The sequence below is a fragment of the Vulpes vulpes genome, unplaced genomic scaffold, assembly GCF_048418805.1.
Source record: "Vulpes vulpes isolate BD-2025 unplaced genomic scaffold, VulVul3 Bu000000642, whole genome shotgun sequence".
NCBI lineage: Eukaryota > Metazoa > Chordata > Mammalia > Carnivora > Canidae > Vulpes > Vulpes vulpes.
In genome coordinates, this window is record NW_027325668.1 from 1,029,703 (window position 1) to 1,052,231 (window position 22,529).

Here is a 22,529-nt window from a genome sequence, read left to right on the forward strand (position 1 = left end):
ATTAAGAGTATGTTTAGTTTTGCGAGAAACTTTGAAATTGTCTTCCAAGTGCCTGTTCCACTTTTGATCCTCACCAATAGTGTGTGAAATTTCCTCTTGCTTCCTATCCTTACTAGGACCTGGTGTTGTCAGTGTTCTGGATTTTGGCCATTCTAGTAAGTGTGTGCAGGTATCTCCCTGTTATTTTCATTTTCACTTACCTGATAACATATATTGTGAAGCATTTTTTAATACGTGTATCTGCCATTTGTGTATTATCTTTGGTAAAGTATCAGTTAAGGTCTTTGGCTTATTTTTATTTATTATTATCATTATTTTTAAAGATTTATTTATTTTTATTTTACATAAAGAGAATGTGCAAGCAGGGGGAGGGACAAAGAAAGAGGGAGAGTGAGAATCCTTAAGCAGATTCCCCACTGTGCATGGAGCCAAATGGGAGGCTTGATTCCAGGACCCCAGATTATGACCCACGCCAAAATCAAGAGTCAGATGCTTAACCAACTGAGTCACCCAAGTGCCCCTAACCTATCTTTGGCTTATTTTAAAATCGAGCTGTTTGTTTTCCTATTATTGAGTTTTAAGACTTCTTGGCATATTTAAGGGGCCCCTGAATGCTCAGTCGATTAAGTGACCAATTCTTGGTTTGGCTCAAGTCATAATCACATAGGTAGTGAGGTAGAATGGGAGCCTGGCGTTCCTTCCCCACACTGAGCCCCACCTCAGGGTCTGAGCTCAGCAAGGAGTCTTCTTGAGGATTCTCTTCCTTTGCTCCTACCCCCACTCATGCTTCCCATGCATCTTCTTTCACTCTCTTTCTTTCTAAAATAAATAAATAAATCTTGTAAATAAAAAAGAGTTCTTTGTATATTTTGGATAATGGTTTTTTATCAGGTGCATTTTTTGGAAAAAAATATTACCCATTCTGTGGCTTATCTTCTAATTCTCTGGATATTGATTTTCATTGAGCAAAAGCTTTTAAATTTAATGAAATTCAGCTTATCTTTTTTTTTTTCATGGATCTTGCCTTTGGTGGTGTGGTAAAAAGACCTTATGATAGCCAAGGTAATCTAGGTTTTCTCATATACTCTCTTCATGGAGTTTTATACTGTTCTTTTTCACATGTAGGTGAGTTATTTTTTGTAAAGGGTACAAGATTTGTGTCTAGGCCCATGTTTTTGCAGATGATTGCCCAATTTTTCAGCATCATTTTTTGCAGAGACTATCTTTATTGTATTACCTTTTCTCCTTTGTCAAAGATCAGTTGACTGTATTTATGGAGATCTATTTCTGGGATCTCTGTTTTGGCCCATTACTCTATTTGTCTGTTCTTTTGTCAATGCCACACTGCCTTGATTACTATAGCTGAGTAGTAAGTCTTAAAACCAAGTAGCATCTGCCCTCCAACTCTGTTGTTCTCCCTCAATAGTGTGTTGGCTATTCTAGATATTTTGTCTCTCCATATAAATTTTAGAATTAATTTTTGATACATATAAAATAACCTGATGGGATTTTAATTGGTATTACATTGATAGCTCCCTCTATCCCCCCTTTATATATATATATATATATATATATATTTTACATTTTCATAATATTGAATCATCTTGTCCATAAAAATAGAATATATCTCCATTTATTTAGTTTTTGTTTGTTTTTTTGTTCATCTAAGTATTTCATTTTTTTACTTATTTGTTTATTTATTCAGAGAAAGAGAGAGAGAGAGAGAGAGAGAGGCAGAGACACAGGTAGAGGGAGAATCAGGCTCCATGCAGGGAGCCTGATGTGGCACTCGATGTCGGGTCTCCAGGATCAGGCCCTGGGCCGAAGGTGGTGCTAAACCACTGAGCCACCTGGGCTGCCCTAAGTATTTCAATTTTGAGACTGTTAATGTAAATGTTATTGTGGGTCTTTTTTTTCCAATTTTTTATGTAAATTACAGTTAACCATTCAATATTAGTTTCAGGTTCAGAACCTAGTGATTCATCACTTACATACAATACCCCATGCTCATCAAAAGTGGTCTCCTTAATACCCATCCCCCATGTAATGCATCCCCTGCTCACCTGGGAAGAGTGATCATCAGTTCCTTCTATGTAGCTAAGTGTCTTTTTCCTGGTTTGCCTCTCTTTTACCCCCTGTTCATCTGTTCTGCTTCTTAAGTTCCATATATGAGTGCAATCATAAGGCATTTATCTTACTTGACTGACTTACTTTGCTTAGCATAATACTCCATAGCTCCATCCACGTTGTTGCAAATGGAAAGATTTCATTCTTTTTATGGCTGAGTAATATCCCATTTATTTATATATACACATTTGCTTATCTATTCATCAGTCGATGGCATTTGGGCTCTTTCCATAATTTGGCTATTGTTGATAGTGTTGCTATAAACACTGGGGTGAATGTATCCCTTCGAATTAGTATTTTTATATCCTTTGGGTTAATACACAGTAGTGCAATTCCTTGATCATAAGGTAGTTCTATTTTTAACTTTTTCAGGAAATTCTGTACTATTTTTCAGAGTGGCTATACCGGTTTTCATTTCCACCAACAGTGTGAGAGGTTTCCCCTTAAAATACAACATCCATTCATAATAAAAACCCTCAGCAAAGTAGGGATAGAGGGAATCTATATCAATATCACAAAGGTCATATGTGAAAAACCCGCAGCTAATATCATTGTCTGTGGGGAAAACAGAGCTTTTCCTCTATGGTTAAAAACAAGACAGTGTGGTCCACTCTCACCCATTGTTATTTAACATAGCAGTGGAAGTCCTACCCTCAACAGTCAGACAGCAAAAAGAAATAAAACACATCCAAATTGGCAAGGGAGAAATCAAACTTTCACTATTTACAGATGACATCATACTCTATACGGAAAACCTAAAAGACTCTACCAAAAAGTTGCTAGAACTGGCACGCAAGTTCGGTACAGTCACAGGGTAGAAAATCAATATACAGATATCTGTTGCATTTCTATACATCAATAGTGAAACAGCAGAAAGAGGAATTAAAGAATTGATTCATTTACAGTTGCACTCAAATCCATAAGATATTTGGAGTAAACTCAACGAAAGAGGTGAAAGTCCTGTATTCTGAAAACTATAATATACTGATGAAAGAAACTAAAGAGGATGCAAAGAAATGGAAAAACATTCCATGCTCATGGATCAAAAGAACATATATTGTTAACATATCTATACTACTGAAAGCAATCTACATATTTAATACAATTCCTATCAAAATACCACCAGGATTTTTCACAGTGCTAGAACACACAATCCTAAAATTTGTATGGAACTAGAAGAGACCTTGAATAGCGAAAGCAATCTTGAAAAAGAAAAACAAAGCTGCAGGCATCACAATTCTGGACTTCAAGCTGTATTACAGAGCTGTAGTGATTAAGACAGTGTGGTACTGGCACAAAAACAGACCAAAATCAGTGGAACAGAGTAGAGAACCCGGAAATGGATTCTGACAACTATATGGTCAGCTGATCAACAAAGCAGGAAAGAATACCCACTGGAAAAAAAGTCACTTTAACAAAAAATAGTGCTGGGAAAACTGGACAGCAACATGCAGAAGAATGAAACTGGACCACTTTCTTACGTTCAAATGGATTAAAGATCTAAATGTGAGATCTGAAACCATCAAAATCCAAGAGGAGAACACAGGCAGCAACCTTTTTGACACCAATTGTAGCAACTTCTTATTACATATGTCTCCTGAAGGGAAAGAAAAACAAAAATAGACTATTGGGATTCATCAATGTAAAAAGCTTTTGCACAGTGAAGGAAACAATCAACAAAACTAAAAGGCAACCTTGTAGAATAGGAGAAGATATTTGTTAATGACATATCTGATAAAGGGTTAGTATCCAAAATCTATAAAGAACTTATCAAACTCAACACCCAAAAAATGAATCATCCAGTTAAGAAATGAGGAGAAGACATGAATGGACATTTTTCCAAAGAAGACATAGAGATGGCTAACAGACTCAACATCAATGAAAACATGCTCAACATCAATCATCAGGGAATTACAAATCAAAAGTACAAAAGATCTCATTTCACACCTGTCAGAATGGCTAAAATTAACAACATAGGAGACAAGTGTTGGCTAGGCATTGTGTTTTTAATTTCAAATTCCACTTGTTCATTGCTGGCATGTAGGAAATCAGTTGACCTTTGTATATTAACCTGTCATTCTGTAGCCTCGCTATACTCATTTAATAGTTCCAGAAATATTTTTGTTGAATTTTCAGACTTCTACATAGATAGGTGTGGAGTGAAGAGAAATTAAGAAAAATGGAGTGCTTTGGCATGTTTCAAAATGGTTTCTCTTCCCCTTCCCTGCTGTAAGCCCCAGGGAATTTTTTTAATAGTATTTATTGTGGGAATCTGATGGAGCTCCTAGAAGTGAGTCTAACAGTATTGTGGGAGTTTCTTCTATGACTAGATCCCCTTGGAGTTTTTAATCCCCAGAGTTGCTTGCTCTGAGACTCCAGAAATTCAAGTTTTCAAGTACAAGCACAGTTCAAATTTTCATCTCAGGCCTGGTTCCTACAGGTGTTTCCGCTTGTGAGTGTCTGCTCCAGGTAAGCTATGACTCCCTCCTGTTATTCATTCACCTTTCTATATATCCAATCTTGGGATCAGTGATTTTTCCTGTGTCTTCCCCCTCTTAAAGATCTGAGAAGAGTTGATTTTTAAGTCTATTCAGCTTGTTTACTTGTTGTTAGGACAGAGAGTTGACTTCTCAGCTTCCTATGTGCAGAACTGTAAATCACAGTTCCAGTAATGAAAATGTTCTAAAATCGTGGAGATGGTTGTACATATCTCTGAATAGGAAAAGACCAATGAATTGTACATTTTAAATGGGTGAATAGTGTGGTATGTGAGATATGGCTCAACAAAGTTGTTAAAAAATATTTGGATTCTAAACAATATAAATGTTTTGTATGCCTGTGTCCCTGAGGTGTTATACCAGTCTTTCTAGAGAATATGTGCAAACGTTGTGATTTATGGTGAACACCTGTTCTCCTGGGTTTCTGGAGCCTCAGAAACTGGTCTTGTAGGCAATGGCTATATACCTACGTGGTGGACCACCAATAAAAGCCTTGGTGTTGTAGGCTCAGGTGACCTCACTGGTAGACAATACTTCAAACAGGTTTCCTCATCTTGTTGCTAGGGAAATTAACCATGTCCTCTACTGAGGGAGAACTTTCGGGAGCTTACATCTGGATTCCTTCAGACTTTGCCCCATGTACTATTTTCCTTTAATCATTTTGCTTTATAAAAAATCACTTTGCTTTTTGTCCATTTGCTGTAATAAGCCATAATTATGTGTACAAGAACTTCTGAGCCCTGTGGGTTCTAGCAAATCACTGAATCTGGTGATAGTCTTGGAAACCTCTGACATAGCTGCTTCGGGAAAGTCTTATGTAGAGATCAGCAGCCCTCTTCCTTATCTGGAACACGTAGGAGCAAAGATTGTAAAGATGTGAAAAGGGAGTGTGTAGAAAACTCATGCCTATCTTTAATCCTCACTTGAAAGTGACACAGAGATTGGGAATTATAGGGTTCCTCACTGCTGGACAGGGCATCTTGGCAACGTAAGGTAAAATATGAACTCTGGTGAGTGATGCTGCAGGCAGGCAGGTGCGCCGCTCCCTACACTTAGCCTCCCCCCGCCCCCTGCCCTCTCTCCCTTTGCTGCTGAGAGCGTTGGAGAATGTGCTGCAGCTGGTGCGTGGGCAGGTGCAGCCACCATCTGCTCTCGGAGTCCGCATGCGCACAAGCACCTCGCACCCAGGATCTGGCCCAGGCCCCACGGATCCCAGAACCTGCCGGGGACGTGGCTAACCCCGCCCCCTCGCGGTGGCGATTGGCTGAACCGTTCCTGAGGGCGAGGCGCGGTCAAGGCGGGCGAGGGTCTCCCCTGTGAAGTCGGGGCGAGACGTGTCCAAGGAGGTGAGACCGTGGGAGGGGTGTGGGCGGGGGTCGGGTCCTCCCTGCCCCAAGGGTCCTTGAGAAGCCAGTTGGTTTCTCCCGGCGCTTGTCTCCTCCCACCGCCTCCTCTCATTGGCCAGGCCCGGGAGGCGGGTGCGCTCCCATTGGCCGGGGGCTGTGTCTGTCCCTGCCAGGGTGGGGGCGGGGTCTCCGCCGCGCTGAGCTTGCCCTTGGGTCTGGCGCTGGGTAGAGCTGCTGCCGCCGCCGCCGCCGCCGCCGCCGCCGGTGCCTCTGCTGCTGCTGCAGCTCGAGCATCCGGGAGCCGCCGCCGCCGGTGCCTCTGCTGCTGCTGCTGCTGCAGCTCGAGCATCCGGGAGCCGCCGCCGCCAGCGCTGCGTCCACCGCCGCCGCCTCCCCTGCCAGGACCCCGAGACACCCCGAGCGCGAGCGGCGGCTGCTGCTTGCCTGCGCCCCCTCTGCCCCCCCTCCCTTCCGTGACCTGCCCACCCCTGCAGCCCTCGCCTGCACCTTCTCCAACACCCCGGATTCCTGCACCACCTGCTCGGGCAGCCCCGGCGGGCTCTGGGACTTGCGGTGCGAGCCGAGGGGAAGGCGAGCTCCGACCCGGTGCCTGCCTGACGGGCTGTCGCGGCTGCACCACCACCAGCAGCAGCAGCAGCAGCAGGAGACACTCTTCCGCCCACCGCAACCCCATTCTGCGGGTGCGTCGCAGCTGCCGCTTCTGCTGCCTCCAGTCCGGGTCCGAGGGTTCGAGCACCGCAGCGGGGACCGAGGGTCCAGCCAGGAGGACGCCGGCGGCCCCTGCACTCTGGGGCCCCCGTCACCAGCATCTTCTCGCCCCCTCGTTCCTTCCCAGCCCCTTAGAGAAGGGACCGTGACCTGGAGACGCGGCGCCGTCCTCCGCTTCTACAGCGTCTGCGGGCTCCTCTACCAGGTCATCCCCGCCCCGCCGAGGGAGCATCAGCTTCACGCCCTTCCCCATCACGCCCACTGCACCCCGCATTTCCACTCTGCCCCTTCCAGTCCCCTAGTCCCCGGCGATGTGCACCCCCCCCCCCTACTCCCCGGTGCGGCAGGGGCGGCGGCAGTTGGCTCCAGCCCTCGGGTCTCCGGCCCTGGCTCAGCCTTGCGCTCCCAGCAGGCAGCCCCGTGCGCGGCCCCTTCCGCCTCTTCACCCACCTGAGCTGCCTCCATACCTCACTCAGTCCCCGCCAGCAGCACCCCCCACCCCTCCCGCCTTCCGGCGGGCACTTGGCGCCTTCTCTGAACATCACACCCTCCCACCCACCCCCACCGGCCACCTCCCACATCACGCTCCTGACCCGCCCTCTCCACCCTCCTCCTCGCTCTCACCTCCCCCTTTCCGGGTCGCCTTGCTCTTTTCTCTGCTTCCCACCATCACATCCGTGTGTCTTTGAAAAGTGAGTGAGAGCCTGGGAGCGAGCTACGGAGACGGCGAGAACAGCAGCAGCGGCAGCGCCATGTGCACTGCAGTGACATCCCCGGGGGCAGGTGTGTCGTGAGACGTGTCATGCACCTCCGAAAGGAGAGGAGACTGTCTGGGATGTAAAAGAGCGAGAGAAAGGAAGAAGGAAAAGAAAAAGAAAAAGGGGGTAAGGAGAGAGAGAATAAATCAAGAAATAAACAAGGGAAAGGGGAAGGGAAAAGTTAAAAGACTCAAAGCTACTTTATCAACAAGCCTGTTTTTTAAAATTAATCAGCCTGTCTGGTTTTCTTTTCCTCTCTGTTCTTTTTTTTTTTGTTTTCCTTTTTTCTTTAAGCAAAGAAATCTACGCACCTAAGCAGTTACTTTACTGCGAAGGGATTTCCCCTCGGATTCCCGACCTCTCTATGGCTCTGCTCCTGCCGCTTCTTTCCGTCATTAATATTGTCCTTTCACGTGCAATGTACGAACCCCTGCGACCGCGGTGGGGGGAACCGCACAAAACGCTGTTATGATGCAAATCACTGGGTTTGGATGCAGAGCGGCTGGGGAACCGGGGTGCACTTTTCCTCAGATCCTCCCTCTTGCAGGAGGAGGAGGGGGCCCTGTGGAAGGGGAGGAGGACGCGGGTGATGAAGTGAATGGCCATGTGCGGAGTAGGAGGGCGTGGGGAGAGCGCACTTGGGGGGTGGTGAGGCGGAGGCGGCAGGCCAGGGCTGGGGGGGCCGGGCCGGGGGGAGGAAAGTTGTTGCTTTGAAGAGAGGAGTCATACAGGGATGCGGGAGTGAGATACAGGAAGGATGGATGGGAAATGATGGACTATAGGATTTTCAAAGCTAGGTGACTCTTGATTTCTTGCTAAATCTTTGCCCACCTCTAACCCCTCTGTCGTCATTTCTGTAGTTGTGGGAAGGATAAGTTGATCAAATGTATTTGTCCCTTGGTAAAATGAATCTGGAAGTAAGACACAAGTAGACCGCAGGCGTGCAAAACCCAATTGGCCTTTGGAGGATTTAAATGAGGTCAATGAACCGTCTTTCAGCAAGTCCTTGGAATGCATCCTGCCTCCTATCTTGCAGGATATGGACTGGGATGGATTTTATTTATGCATATTTATGATGTGAAGGAAAACAGAGTGGACAGAGTTTTTCTGAATTAACTAACTGACCTTGCGGAGGTATTTCTTACCATCTTTTTTGTGTTTTATGTTAAATGTAAATTCCAGATATGAAATGTGCCAGCATCCCCGAGAAAGCCGGCAGCCTTCTCCCTGCTTACGCTGCCTCCTCCCATTTCCCACCATTCGCACTCCCACCTTCTCACAAGTACCCCGGGAGGCTGACACATCACTTGGGTCTCTAATCCATGCTGAAACGTGTTCCTAGATGCCCTATTTCACCTCTCAGTAACTTGCATTTCTCAACTCTGCGTGTGTGTGTGTGTGTGTGTGTGCGCGCGCGCGCGCGCGCGCGCGCTCTCTACGCAGGGTAGTGGGAGTGTGATGTGGGGAAATCAGTTAATTCGGTGATTGCGATGAAAACTCGACACCGCTGGATGTGTTTTCCCTGCCAATCTGTGCGTGCTGGCCCCGGCACGTCATTGCACACACTGCTGGGCTGGTGTGAGATTATTTATTATAGAGCATGTGGGCAAAGGACTGCACTTGGGGGTCGCCTCCTCTGCCTTCAACATTTCCCATGAATTGTGGATTCACTGCAGTGCAAAATAACTGTCTGCTGGTGTCTCATTCTCTCAGCCTGGAGGAGGATTTTCTCTCTCTCTACCCGGAGAGATTCCATCAGCTGCATTCTCTTTTATTAAAAACATGGGTCTCTTGTATTAAGTATGTAAGCCAATTATTTAAAAAGTGCTGCTTTTCACAGCAGATTAGAGGTGGTGGTGCAAGGGGTGTGGGCATGCCAGAGAAAATGCACCACTGCAACCCACAGCAGCACCAGCATCAGGTCCAAGTATATAAATAAATAAGCGTCCTCTACAGCAACCAGGGAGAAAGCACCAGCCCAACAGGGTCTGTGTACTTATGAGCATCTTAGATCAGGCCATGTTAAGACACCAAAGGACAGAAGAGGATTTAAAAGGAAAAAAAAAAAAAAAACTAGAGGGGGAGGGGGTGCAAAGCACCATTGGATTGTAGTCTCATGTTTATGGCTGCCTCACATTGATCAAACACTGCTCCACAGACACATCGCACTTTGTTGATATTGTCAGTTCCTGCTCAAACAAATTGCTCAGGCCTTCCTTGTTTTACTCTTGGCCAAAAACATTGCTTCAGGGTTGAGGTTGTTTCTCCCAGCATCCTACACTTTTATTAGGACTTGGTTAGGTTGTAAAATGAAAAGCTTTATTTCCTGGACACAGATTAAACACTTAGCAGGTCTTTCCTTTCCATGTGCAGAGAAAGAAGGGTGGCGGCGGAACTAGTGAGCAACTAACTGATTTTGGCTAGAGGGAGTCTGTTCTGCCTGCTGGTAGTTATGACTAGGCAAATGCTATAGGCAGCCTATAGCTTCTTATTTTTAGCTTTATCGGAACTATGGTGGTATCTGTGACTTAAGTAATACTGATCAATTAATTTAGCATTTCTATTATTATCCCCTTTCTTGCACTATGCCTTATTTTAGACAAGAAGACTCATTTGAACGTATCTTCTCTGTGTTTTATATTGTCACCAATATTTTACTCTTTCTGGGAAGCAAAATCAACCTTTTGGCTTGTTAATATGTAAAGTTAATGAGCCAGTGGTGAGAATCAAGTCAATGATAAAATAAGTTAAAAAAAATAGTACTATTCTAAAAATCTACCATTTTGTCTTCAGTGGATTCTTAGGAAATGAAAATGAATCATTAGAAGGAAATAAATATGTTTCTGACCAAAGCACAACTCGCAATGTATAGACTAGATAGACTAGACTAGATAACAAAAATTTGCTTCTGTGTTAGTTTATGGGGCATCCTTGTTTATTTTCCTCCATCACAGGTAGGGGAAAAATCTGGAATGAGGGTACAGAACAGTTTAGAGAAATGAATTTCTTTAGAAGGAGGCGTGCAAAAGCTTGCCACCTGGAACTAAAACCTCTCTTGGTTACAGAGCAGATCCAGTTCAATTGCTAACCCTGGCTGAAGCTGTGTCCCCTTTCCATGCCTGAGGGGGCACTGCAAAGATGGAGACTGTCTTGTTTAGCACAAGAAAACGGTCCTAGAAAGGGCAAAGAAGAAAGGACAAAATACAACCAGAAAATAGACATACATAGAGATTTTGTTGAGAACTTTGTTTCCTTTTTAGATTTAGTCTTACAGAAAAACACATCCAACACAAATACTGGGATTTTAGTGTTTGGTTTTGTCTTGTTTTATTTTCCATGAGATATTTTGATGAATGATCTGTTATTTTAGAAAGACTTTCAAATTGAAGGTCAATTGGACATGCATAGTACTTGCCTTAGTGAATACACTGAACATAAACTTCCCCTTACATTTTTAGAAAGTGTATTATAAAGTACAAACACACCTACATACACTTAATAAAATACTGATAACTTAATGCTTCTCAAAAGCCTCTCTCTCCCATTCATTTCCTTCTATTTGTAATAGCCTTAGTCTTGTTGAGCTCATTTCTTATGTTGAATGCAAGAACCCTATTCCTCCCTTTCTTGATTAACAACTGAAACTTTAAAGAGTAGAATCTGTACATAAGAGCCAAAGACTATGATTTAAATGGTCAAACCCCAAACACTTAGTAATTAGGAAAATCTCCCTGCAAATATGGGGAGTCTCTGGGCAGATTTTCTATCAAGATATGGAAACTTACTTCATTGTCTTCACCATTTCTACAACTATTAGAACTGTGGGAGCATAACATGACCAAAGTAAGCATTGATTGAGAGGCCTCTTTCTGCTTTCTCCCCTGAAAGATCAGATACTTGAGAACTATTTGCCCCACGTTGAAATAGTGAGATGCCATTTTTTTTTTAATGAAAAAAATTACTTGAATTACTTAAGGAGCAAATGGAAGTACAAAAATGCTGGAAGAAATGTGAGTCATGCATTTTAAAGTGACGTAAAATCAATATCAAATAATATTAATTTTCTTTTTAAAATGAGAAATCTATGGGGTATCAGATGGTTGAGACAAGTAAGGTTTATTTATTATGAAGGATTTGGGGTACATTCATAATATAAATAGACCTATCGTATTGATGTTTTATTTGATAACACTGATGTGCGTTCCACGAGATTTATTGAGAAGGCGTCCTCATTTTAATAGGCTCATTGAATAACCTTGGCAAAACCACCCAATGTGTAACAGCTGGCTTAGTAGGCTGAGGAAGTGGTGAGAAATCACAAACTGAGGAAGCCAAACTCAAAAGCTGAAGTTAGAGTTCTTTGTGGAATTGGCAGGTATTGGTTTTTTGGTCCTCCTAGAACAGCTCTAGTGCCCAATGACTACTAAACTTAAGCTTCCTGAGGGCAAGCCCTGAGCCTTTGTCATCTGTGCAATCTTCTTATTCTCAATTTAGTAGATACATAATAAATAGTGTTGGCATGAATAGGTATGTCCTAATGGACTTAAGTAGCTGCATCTCTTCATAATATGTCAGCACTTAAACTTTTTTAAGTTGTTGGACCCTGGCTCACGGGTGCCAACGTGTCCAGGTGACTCTGACCCCAGACAGGCAGATGCAATTAGCAAGAGGGTTTATTGAACGTTTGTGCAAATGGGCTCTCTGCCTCCCAGGAGGAAGAGAGCCCAATTAGCAATTACAGGCATCTTTTAAAGGTAAAAGAAAAAAAAAAAAAACCTCTTAAAGACAAAAGAACCTTGGCAGTAGCATAGCATTCAGGTTATCGATTTCTCAGGTCAACATGAACCTATTCAGGGACATTCCAATCAGGGAGTGGGGGGAAATGGTTTTCTTATCACAAACAGAATGCTTTTTGTTGCTAAAACTTCAGGAAGGCACCTGGATGGGCTGCCTCTGGATTAGGGCTGGTACTACTTAAAGGGGGGGGGGGGGGGGTTCTTCAGTATCTTTATAATTTGGGAGCTGTCAGGGATGGGATGTGATGTGAGGAAAAGGCAAGAGTTTGTTTTCTTTGCACTCAGTTATTTTCTCTTACCCTTTTTATGAGGGTTAAAAAGTATATTTTTGAATAAATTTTCTTAGGCTTTAACAATGATTAACGTTTCCCCTTAAAAACACACAAGCAAGATATACATTTCTGAATTTGTGATAGAGCTGAGCATCTATTCTGAATCTTCTTTTGTGCTTATGAAACTAAGTAATGAGACCCTTCCACTACACGAATAGACACAGGGCTGAAGTTGTAAAGGGATCTGCCTTAGAGAGGGCTGGCTACTAATTATTTACATTCTATTTTAGAGGTCTTTGAAGTAAATATTAAGACAGTCATTATTCAACATTTGATATAACTCTAAGTCAACAAATAGTTTTTACTTGAATCTTTAAATTATCTTTCAGCCACTTGAATGCTGAACAGGAAGCTCCAATTTAGCGATAAACAGTCATTCTGGGGGCTAGATGCAGAGGTCATTAGAGATTAGAAAATAAAAATATTTATTTTTAAATAAAATAAATATTTTATCCCATTGTTATTTTGTTTATTTTTAAATAAAATAAATATTTTATCCCACTGTTATTTTGTTTATTTTTAAATAAAATAAATATTTTATCCCACTGTTATTTTGTTTATTTTGTATTATTTTGTATTTTGCTTTGAGAAATAAAAAAATCTCAGAGCTAAGTATGATCAAGTAGTGCAAATCACTTCACATTAAGAAAGCAACAGTTCTTATTGGTCAAATTGATCCCCTAACAATTTTATGTTTTTGATGATGGCTTATTTACAGTAACGGCGCACTCATTGTTTATCTAAAGTCATCTTTGGGAATAGAGCAAGAAAGCACCTTTCCTGACAAGCATGTGCTGCCAACTGTTAAGTGTATAGCTGTTATATTGATTCAGTATGATTTATAAAAAACAATTAATTTGTTCTTATAGAGAAATATTTTTGGCTTCTTTGTTAAAAGTGTTTGCCTTTCAAAATGCAAGTGACTCCCTTAAGGTTTACTTAAACATCCAAACTCAAATTTATGGTGTGTAAAATACATTTTTACTCTCTTAATGAATTCATATTTGATGTTAGCTTGTCCTCTATCCCCTCTGGGGGAAAATGCCCATGACACCTACGTATCTTCCATTCATTCTCATACCTTATATGCCCCCTACTTTCCAATCTTAAGTAGTAGATTTAGGTTGAAATGAGAGATGGTTAGAATATTTGTGTTAAAAAGCAAACAAAAAATATACAATAAGCTTGTCTAATTGTCACTCCTTTGCTGCTCTCTATTTTCTCTTTTTTTTAATTTTTTATTTACTTATGATAGTCACAGAGAGAGAGAGAGAGAGAGAGAGAGAGAGAGAGGCAGAGACACAGGCAGAGGGAGAAGCAGGCTCCATGCACCGGGAGCCTGATGTGGGATTCGATCCCGGGTCTCCAGGATCGTGCCCTGGGCCAAAGGCAGGCGCCAAACCGCTGCGCCACCCAGGGATCCCTGCTCTCTATTTTCTATTTTGAAGTCTGAGTAACACAGTAACTCAGCTTCCTTTGCACTGTCCAGGAATATAATATCCCCCCAGTCCCGACCATACTCCTAACCTGAAAGACCTATTAAAAGTAATTAATGAGGAATGAAGAGTGGTTCAAGAAAGGGAGATTTGCTAAAGCCTATGTGCTGAATACGTACAGTTTGGGTGATTTTCCTTTTGACCTCCACAATGCATACCCCAATGTTTTAGCAAGGATAAAACTCCTATAATGTGCTTTTGCTTGTTTTTGTTATTGCTATTATTGCGTTTTGTGAGAGTTCAAACTCCTTACTTTCATAATGAAATGGCAAAAAGGAGAGGCAAGGAAGGTGAGTCAGCCAGCCAAACACACAGAAACACCTGGCAAAGCTGACTAAATTAGCATATGCTAGGGTGAGTATTTCCCTCTGTTGTTACATAATCCCTTTCTAATAGGAAATCTGTTCTCATACTTAACCCTTTCAGGAGGGTTGACATTCTCCCACTGTTATTTTGTTTATTTTGTATTATTTATTTTCTCATGAATTGTGTAAACCATCTATTGAGGGGCTTTTATGTCAAATTCTTCCCCCCCCCCCTTCAGTGTTTCTGTATACAAATGTTCCATTCTGTGCCCAACTTCAGGATTCAAGAATCAACTTTTCTATAGCTTTCACTGAGAGGATCTAATTAGCATTTTGGGCCCTCTTTACTCATGTGCAGCTTCCTTTAGAAAATGTATTAGTTCTATGAGGTTCCCCTAAGGATTCATAATACTCTAGCTTGTTACATGTACTGTGGTATTCAGTGTGCCTTAATTATGCACGTGGCCTCATTTCAAAGCCTTTTCAAGGATCATGTGGGATAGAACAGGAGTGTGGCTGTAAGTTCACCGTCATGTATTAATGTGTAGGTGGTATTCAGAGAAGGATGTTTCTGAAGGCAATTATATACCCATGACTCCAGTATAGCAAGCAGCTACATTCTACACTTACTAGTTACCCTGCCAAGGCAGAATGAAATTCACCATTGTGATACATAATACAGTATCTGTTATTTCTAAGTAGTTCTTTGGCCTGGGAATGAAATAAAATAATGAGTGAAAATGTGTATCCCTTATCTTGAATAGGGATTGTCCCTTTCACTCTCTCAAAACAAGAATCAAAAATTGTTCCTAAATCAATACTCTATTCCATAACTAGTCCGTTAACACATTTGCTGTGGTGGGATCTTCAAGTTACGCTGGTTATTATTTGAGGCTATAGATTTTTAGATAGTATTAATTGCCTTCAACTGCATGGGCTGCCAAATGTCAGTGCACTGTCAAATCTGAGACATGATTTTTTCGATTTTTGTTTTGGATGCAATTTGAACAACTGTGAAACTATATAGGGACATTGAACCCAACAGAGGAAGAGGAGAGAAAGAGAAAGAAAGACAGATGTTTTTTAAATAGGGACTTCATTTGTGGAGGGATGGTTATAAGAATTGGCTCATTTAGTACATGTCACCACTTATATGGAGGATATTTTCCTGCATTGCACGAGTTTGAAGGCATACTTATCTTAATTGTACCTTTTGACTTGCATTGGCCTATGTGTCATATCATCAGAAAACTTCAGTTTGACTTGTAAGTACACTTTTTTCTTTTATTTATGACTACTGCAATCAAAAGCATTTTGTATATACTAACTAACTTTGATATATACTAACAATTTTAACCAATTTTTGTTTTGAAGACGCGCAGAAATGGCACCTCGTAAGGGGAAGGAAAAGAAGGAAGAACAGGTCATCAGCCTTGGACCTCAAGTTGCTGAAGGAGAAAATGTGTTTGGTGTCTGCCACATATTTGCATCCTTCAATGACACTTTTGTCCATGTCACTGATCTTTCTGGCAAGGAAACCATCTGTCGTGTAACTGGTGGGATGAAGGTGAAGGCTGACCGAGATGAGTCTTCTCCCTACGCTGCCATGTTGGCTGCCCAGGATGTAGCCCAGAGGTGCAAGGAGCTGGGTATCACTGCTCTCCACATCAAACTCCGAGCCACAGGAGGAAATAGAACCAAGACCCCTGGACCTGGGGCCCAGTCAGCCCTCAGAGCCCTTGCCCGCTCAGGAATGAAGATTGGGCGGATTGAGGATGTCACCCCCATCCCCTCCGATAGCACCCGCAGGAAGGGGGGTCGCCGTGGTCGCCGTCTGTGAACAGGATTCTTCAAACTGAAAATAGTTTGAAAATAGTTTGAAAATAGTTTGAAAATAGTTTAACAGAAAATTGTTAATAAATTGCCTTTGTGTAAGCTAAAAAAAAAAAAAAAAAAACTTTGAAACTTTGTAAGCACATTATTTGAGCCACATTATTATTTGAAAGCCACATTATTATTAATGATAGTTTAAAAAAATACTGGTCTCCAGTAACTCACTGGAGTTTTTTATTAAGAAAAATTTTGGCCAACATCTGATGTGTTTAAGTAGACAAAAGAATGCCATCTGCCCTTGATATTTGAAACATTTTATTTTGTCTATGCTGTGATCTATATAACCCCTTTGTGTATTTTTATTATAGTATTTTGAATGTTTGGTATTTATCTGTCTGTTTGTTCTACTGGATTATAAACCCATAAAGTACAGGGTCTTATTCTTCATTTTATTTCAAGTGCTTAATCTAAGGTCTGGTCTGTGTCTTTTTTTTTTTTTTTTTTTTAATGTTTTCATTCTACTGATTGATTAGTTCTCTTCCAATCCATTTAATCCTGACACATCTCTTTACTTGGATCCAAATAATATTTAAGTATTTATGTTATAACTGCCAAAGTGCCAATACACTATTCTGAATAGAATAAATATTTGCAATGAATGTTTATTCGTATTTAAGGTACAGAGAGAGTACAAAAAAATGGCTACTAAGAAACACAAACAATTCTGAATAATGACATCCTTCACAAAACTATGAGACCATTGCTTTCAATTAGGGCAAGCAATTCGAATTTGCACTGAAAACATTCATCTCATAGCTTTGAATCTCCCTGATTTCTCCGGGCATCATAACCCCTTGTCTTTTTTTTTTTTTTTTTTCTTTACTTATTAAAGATTTCTATCTGTAGCCCTCCAAATATTCCTGATGATGGCTTTAGGTAAACATGAAACCAAATCATCTTACTGTTCTACTTAGAGTAACCAGTATTTCCGGATAAATGTATGAACAAAGAGGAATTACAAACTGACCTTGATCTGCCAGATTATCAGTGGGGACTGACCTGCTTTTGTTATTGCCAAAGCTGTGGAGTAGATGTTCTGGGAATCTTCTCTGAAGTATGGATTCAGGGTGCACTTCACTTAATTTGACTTGGGAAGATTACATCCATTTTATTTGAAAGGCCTTTTAAAGAAAATCCTAAATGTTTTGGGGTTTTTCTTGATACTTAGTCATACTTCTGCAATTGAAGACACATGTTTGCTGTGGTTGAATTTGATTTATTTCCCTTTTAGCATTTTGAAAGACCGTGGGTGGTAGGATGGGAATATTAACTGCTTTTTGAAGAGAATTTAAATATACTTACTGGGAGCTGAACACCAAGGGAAAAAAGACTTTCTACAATTCGTAGTGACTTTAATGCCACATAAAGTGTTTTAAGAATGCTTTTTCTTAAAAGTCCCAGGGAAATATAGCTTTTCTTTAAAGCCATAGAATTTTTCTTCAAATTTAGAAAATCAATTTCTTGATATCTTTTGGATTTTTAACTGTTTCATGACTTTGGGCATCTGAAAAGGTATTATTGACTAGGCTAACGTAAGATTTACCTGATGGGGGATCCCTGGGTGGCGCAGCAGTTTGGCGCCTGCCTTTGGCCCAGGGCGCGATCCTGGAGACCTGGGATCGAATCCCACATCGGGCTCCCGGGGCATGGAGCCTGCTTCTCCCTCTGCCTATGTCTCTGCCTCTCTCTCTCTCTCTCTGTGACTATCATAAATAAATAAAAAATTTAAAAAAAAAAGATTTACCTGATGGAAGGTGCTGAAATCACTCTATCGTCATTGTGTAGAAATGCACATTCAGTAAATAAAAATATCCCAAGCAGATTAAACTAGTTCAATTTATTAAATGTTGTTACCACTTTATGGAGTTGATATTAAGAATTATATTCACCCATAGCTGCTGTACTTAGAATCTTCTTTATGTTAAACTGTGACTGTCAATGTGATGCAACAGCTGCAGAATAACCTTCTAATGTGGCTTCGGTTCGGCCCTTACTGACTGACTTTACAGAGCCTAGGGAATAAACAGGAAGGTAGATTCAGAAGCAGTTTTTGTTGACTGTTTCCCTGTTATGGTGAAAAAAATATTATAATATGTTACTGAATTTTTATTATATAGAGAATATTCTTGTAAATCCATTTATAGAAGTGACATGATTTTTTAATGTGTAACCACTTAATATCAGAAACACTGGAAATGTGAGGAAGAGTTATACCTGTTTATTTCTCAAGAGTTTTAGTCATAATGACCCACTCAGAAAATGAATTTTTTTAATTTGATAGAAGGAAAGCATTTCAGGCCAAAGTTTTTGTCCAGAGTCACCAAATTAAAAACAATATCCGTTATATTCTTCAAAAGAATACTGAACAATGTCTTTATGGAAAGACCTGATGCTAACTAGCATGAAAATGAAGTGTGTTCAGTAAAAATTATATATTTTTAATATATAAAGTTATATATCTAGTTTTAATATAAAAAACATATCTTTAAAAGGCCAAGTAAAATTTACATATGATAGTTTCATGCCCATTGGCCTGCATTTTTTTCTTTAAACATAAAAATGCTATGGGTGAGGTAAGACTAATCGTATTCTGAAACTTCAATCCTCCCTATCCTTTCACTTCCGTGGAATAGCTAAGATGAAAGTATTTATACAGTGATAAGTTCATAGTTTTTTAGAGATCTAGTAGAGTTCAGTAAGGTCAGATTTATTTTAAACCTTCACTTCGCTTTACCGAATTTTATTGGCTCCACAAGTACAGACGACCAACAAAGCAGAACATCAAGTTATCCTTGAAGGACAGGACAGCCTGAAAGTGTATTTTGTAATACCACAACTTTGTTTGATGGATGGGTGTGGACAAGTTGGGAAGACAGTCTTCCTATCATTTAATGATGGTCTTATCACAAGCCAGTAGTAAACTTGATCAGGTGTTAGAGATAATTTCCTCTGAAAACTTTCATATCATCTTGGGGGACTGAACAGAGAATGGGAGTAACTTGTGACAGGGGAGGAGGCATGAATCACAGCCCTGATCCTTCAGGAGAACATACGCAGCAGCCATGCCAAACTACTGCTAGCGTGGAGGCACAGTAAAGACTCTGGCCTCGTGGTGGTAGGTTCCATATTCTGTACAGCGAGGAGATATCGCTGGACTAACTCAAACTCTGAATTTTGGAAGTGCCCTGCAGCAGCAAGACATAATGGTAGGAATGAAAAGGCCTCAGTTCTCATCTACACCATGCCACTATTTTAGAGACCTTGGGCGAGTTACTTTCTTTTGCTTTCTTCTTTTCTGTGTGAGGGGGAGGGAGAGGGAGAGAGGAAATCTTAAGTAGGCTCCATCTCCAGCGTTAGCCCAATGGGGGGCTTGATCTCACAACCCTGAAATCATGACCCCAGTCAAAATCGAGAGTCAGATGCTTAACTGACCGAGACACCCAGTAACCAAGCAAGTTACTTCTGCAGTTTCTTCTGTAGACTGAGAAACTGGAATCACACTCATTCTTTGGTCATGGGTTGTAGAAGAATATTATGGATGATTGAAGACTACAGAAATGGCATATCTCTTTTCACTTTCCACCTAAAAATAGTTTGTAACACAGTGTAACATTCACTGTGTAGTCTTAAAAAATACCTTTTACTAAAATTTAATTTTTGATATCTACCCGTGCATTATTCAGTTAAGATTTTACACTGTAAAGAGATTTTTATTCTGATACATATGTCTACATAAATTTCAGAGCTTTCTGTCTCTGTCAATGAGTTTTATGAATTAGTTTTGTAGTCATCAGCCTGAGCTTGGGTCATACATGCCTTTCTCATGAAATTACATCCGTAGATATCAACTTCAAAAATTAGTAAATTTTTGCTGTTAGTCCTTTATTTTATTTTTTTTCTCTTTAAATTTTTTACTTAAATTATAGGTAGTAATACAGCACAACATTGGTTTCAGAAGCAGAATTCAGTGATTCATCACTTTCATACAACACCAGCTCTCATTCCATTAGCCATTTTTATTATAAGAAAATAGACTGTTTCAATTTTAAATTGAATTTTGCTTTTGTGCATTATTCAATGTGTGCATGTGTAAATTTCTATAATCATTTTATTCTTCATAGGCTTTGGTTTTCTTAAGCATAACTTACTCATTCACTGTTTAATTTTTTTAAACCAATATCTACTTGCAGGCACTGTTTTAAATGTTAGATATACACAGTAACAAGGTGGAAAACGGTTTCCACCCTCATGGGGTTAATAGTCTAGTAGCTGAGACACTAGTTACACAAAAATATGTAACACCCTAGCTTATTTTCTAAAATAAAAAATCCATTTTTATAGTAATATGTTTTCAATAGTTACCTAATGTGGATGTATCAATGAAAATATGAAATCACTGATTTAAGAGCATTACTATAAGCCTCACTGAGCTTTTAACATTTTTTTTTTATTTAAGTTTGGCCTAAAGAGCTCTCATTTCCTCCAGTTGTTTATCCTGAAAACATTCTCAGTATGATTCCAGTTTCTTTCTTTTTTTTTTATTAATACAACTTGAAAGAAGCTGACAAGTGAACAAGAAATATTCAAGCATGGTCTATTCTAACTGATTTGTTCAAGAGGATGATTCATTTAATTTCATAAAGGCTCAGTGGGCCAGAACAGTAGATGACCAGGTCAGCAGAGGGAATGTAGGGGAGAAGAGGTCTGTGAGAAGAATCTATGTAACAAGCAACAATATTTAGTTTTTTTAGAGCTGAAGTTCTGCTTGAGCAATTCTGATGTTACCAGTGACAGTCATTTAAAGAGCTGCTGATGCCTCAGGGAAAACATTTTTAAGGTGTCCTATCCAGAAACAATGCTCCTTATACTGTGTCATATATATTAAAACTCTGTCCCTTGCTTATATTACAATACTACATTGTGCCTGATTAAAACCTGTGCTACTAGTATATGGCTTCTCGAGACTGCCGATGAAATGTTGTTCTTGAAATATTTCCTCCTGCTCAAGCTGCCCTGAATATGGCTGAAATAAGAATCACCTGATAAATAAAGCTGGAGAATAGATGAGAATACCACTTAAAAACTTTAAAAATAAAATGAATTGTATATACAGTTGTGTGAAATGTTGGAATATGTAAAATAATGAGTGGGATACAAATATTCTCGATATCTTTATATTATTTCTTTTAGTATTTAACTTTGATTGATGACCTCAACATGCACATGAGGTCATATTCCTAACAGGTCATATGGTGTTTTTATATTATTATTTATTGTCCATCGGTGTCCCCGGGGTAGATGATATATATATCTTGTAGTAGATAGAATAAAAAAAAAAAAGATATATACTTTTGGAAATCATAATGGTGGTGGTCAAGCATGTACAGTTAGTCTACTTAGAGATTTACTTATCTGGATTACAGAATGCAGTGCCTTGCACAACTAAAAAACCTCAGCTTAACTGTTATCTTTAATTTTGCTTTTTCTTTTAAATGAAACGTTAAAATCAAAGCAATTGAAGTAAATGCTCTGTTGCAGGTAATAATTTGCAAGCATATAGTTTTATATTAAATGACTTATTTTTGAGAGTATATTCAGTTCTCTGAAGTAAGTCAGAGATGCATACATATTTTAAACTTTTATATAGAGAACTAGGTGGTGCTGTTCTGTCATCTTTGTGTCTCAGTGACTTCTTAAAACACTTTCATTCAATAAGTGCATTAGGTAAGATACAGTATTCTAGTAGCATTACTTTTTATTAACCAGCTAAGTTTATAGTGATCTTACATGTTTGTTTTCAGCAGTATTTTCATACAGCAGAAAAAACTTTCTTCTAAGCAGTTAACTTTTATCATACTGTACAACTTCCCTTTTTTTAACATTTAAGATAATATGAAATCTTTATGTTACTATGTGCTTTAAAAGGCTCTGTACCTGGCTTTTTCATTTTCCAAAATTCTTACTATTATTGAGTCAGAATTTAAAGTGGTAAAATTTTGTACAATTTGAGTTGATGTCATATCAAAAAGTCATAAAATACAGAAGCTCAAGGAAAACATTTTAATTATTTGAAATGCTAAAAATTGGGATCCCTGGGTGGCGCAGCGGTTTGGCGCCTGCCTTTGGCCCAGGGCGCGATCCTGGAGACCCGGGATCGAATCCCACATCAGGCTCCCGGTGCATGGGGCCTGCTTCTCCTTCCGCCTGTGTCTCTGCCTCTCTCTCTCTCTCTGTGACTATCATAAATTA

General features: G+C 40.2%; 1 protein-coding gene and 1 long non-coding RNA gene across 5 annotated transcripts in view; one reads left to right on the forward strand and one right to left on the reverse strand.

The window, feature by feature from the left end:
• Nucleotides 1–7,463, reverse strand: part of LOC140596410 (uncharacterized) — a 39,681-nt gene extending 32,218 nt beyond the window's left edge. For both annotated transcript variants that reach the window (XR_011998398.1, XR_011998397.1), the window contains exon 1: nt 7,325–7,463. This is a non-coding gene — a long non-coding RNA (uncharacterized lncRNA). The remainder of the gene's footprint in view (nt 1–7,324) is intronic.
• On the forward strand, nt 5,830–16,691 carry LOC140596406 (small ribosomal subunit protein uS11). 3 transcript variants are annotated; one of them, XM_072745068.1, is made up of 3 exons: nt 7,154–7,584; nt 7,753–7,878; nt 15,762–16,691. In XM_072745068.1, exons 2-3 carry the CDS (start codon nt 7,823–7,825, stop codon nt 16,225–16,227), a joined length of 522 nt encoding a protein of 173 aa, XP_072601169.1. In that variant the 5' UTR covers nt 7,154–7,584; nt 7,753–7,822; the 3' UTR covers nt 16,228–16,691. The 3 variants fall into 3 exon arrangements, with proteins under 3 accessions (XP_072601171.1, XP_072601169.1, XP_072601170.1); XM_072745070.1 differs by lacking the exons at nt 7,154–7,584; nt 7,753–7,878 and adding an exon at nt 5,830–5,971; XM_072745069.1 differs by lacking the exon at nt 7,753–7,878.
• The last annotated feature ends 5,838 nt before the right edge of the window (nt 16,692–22,529 follow it).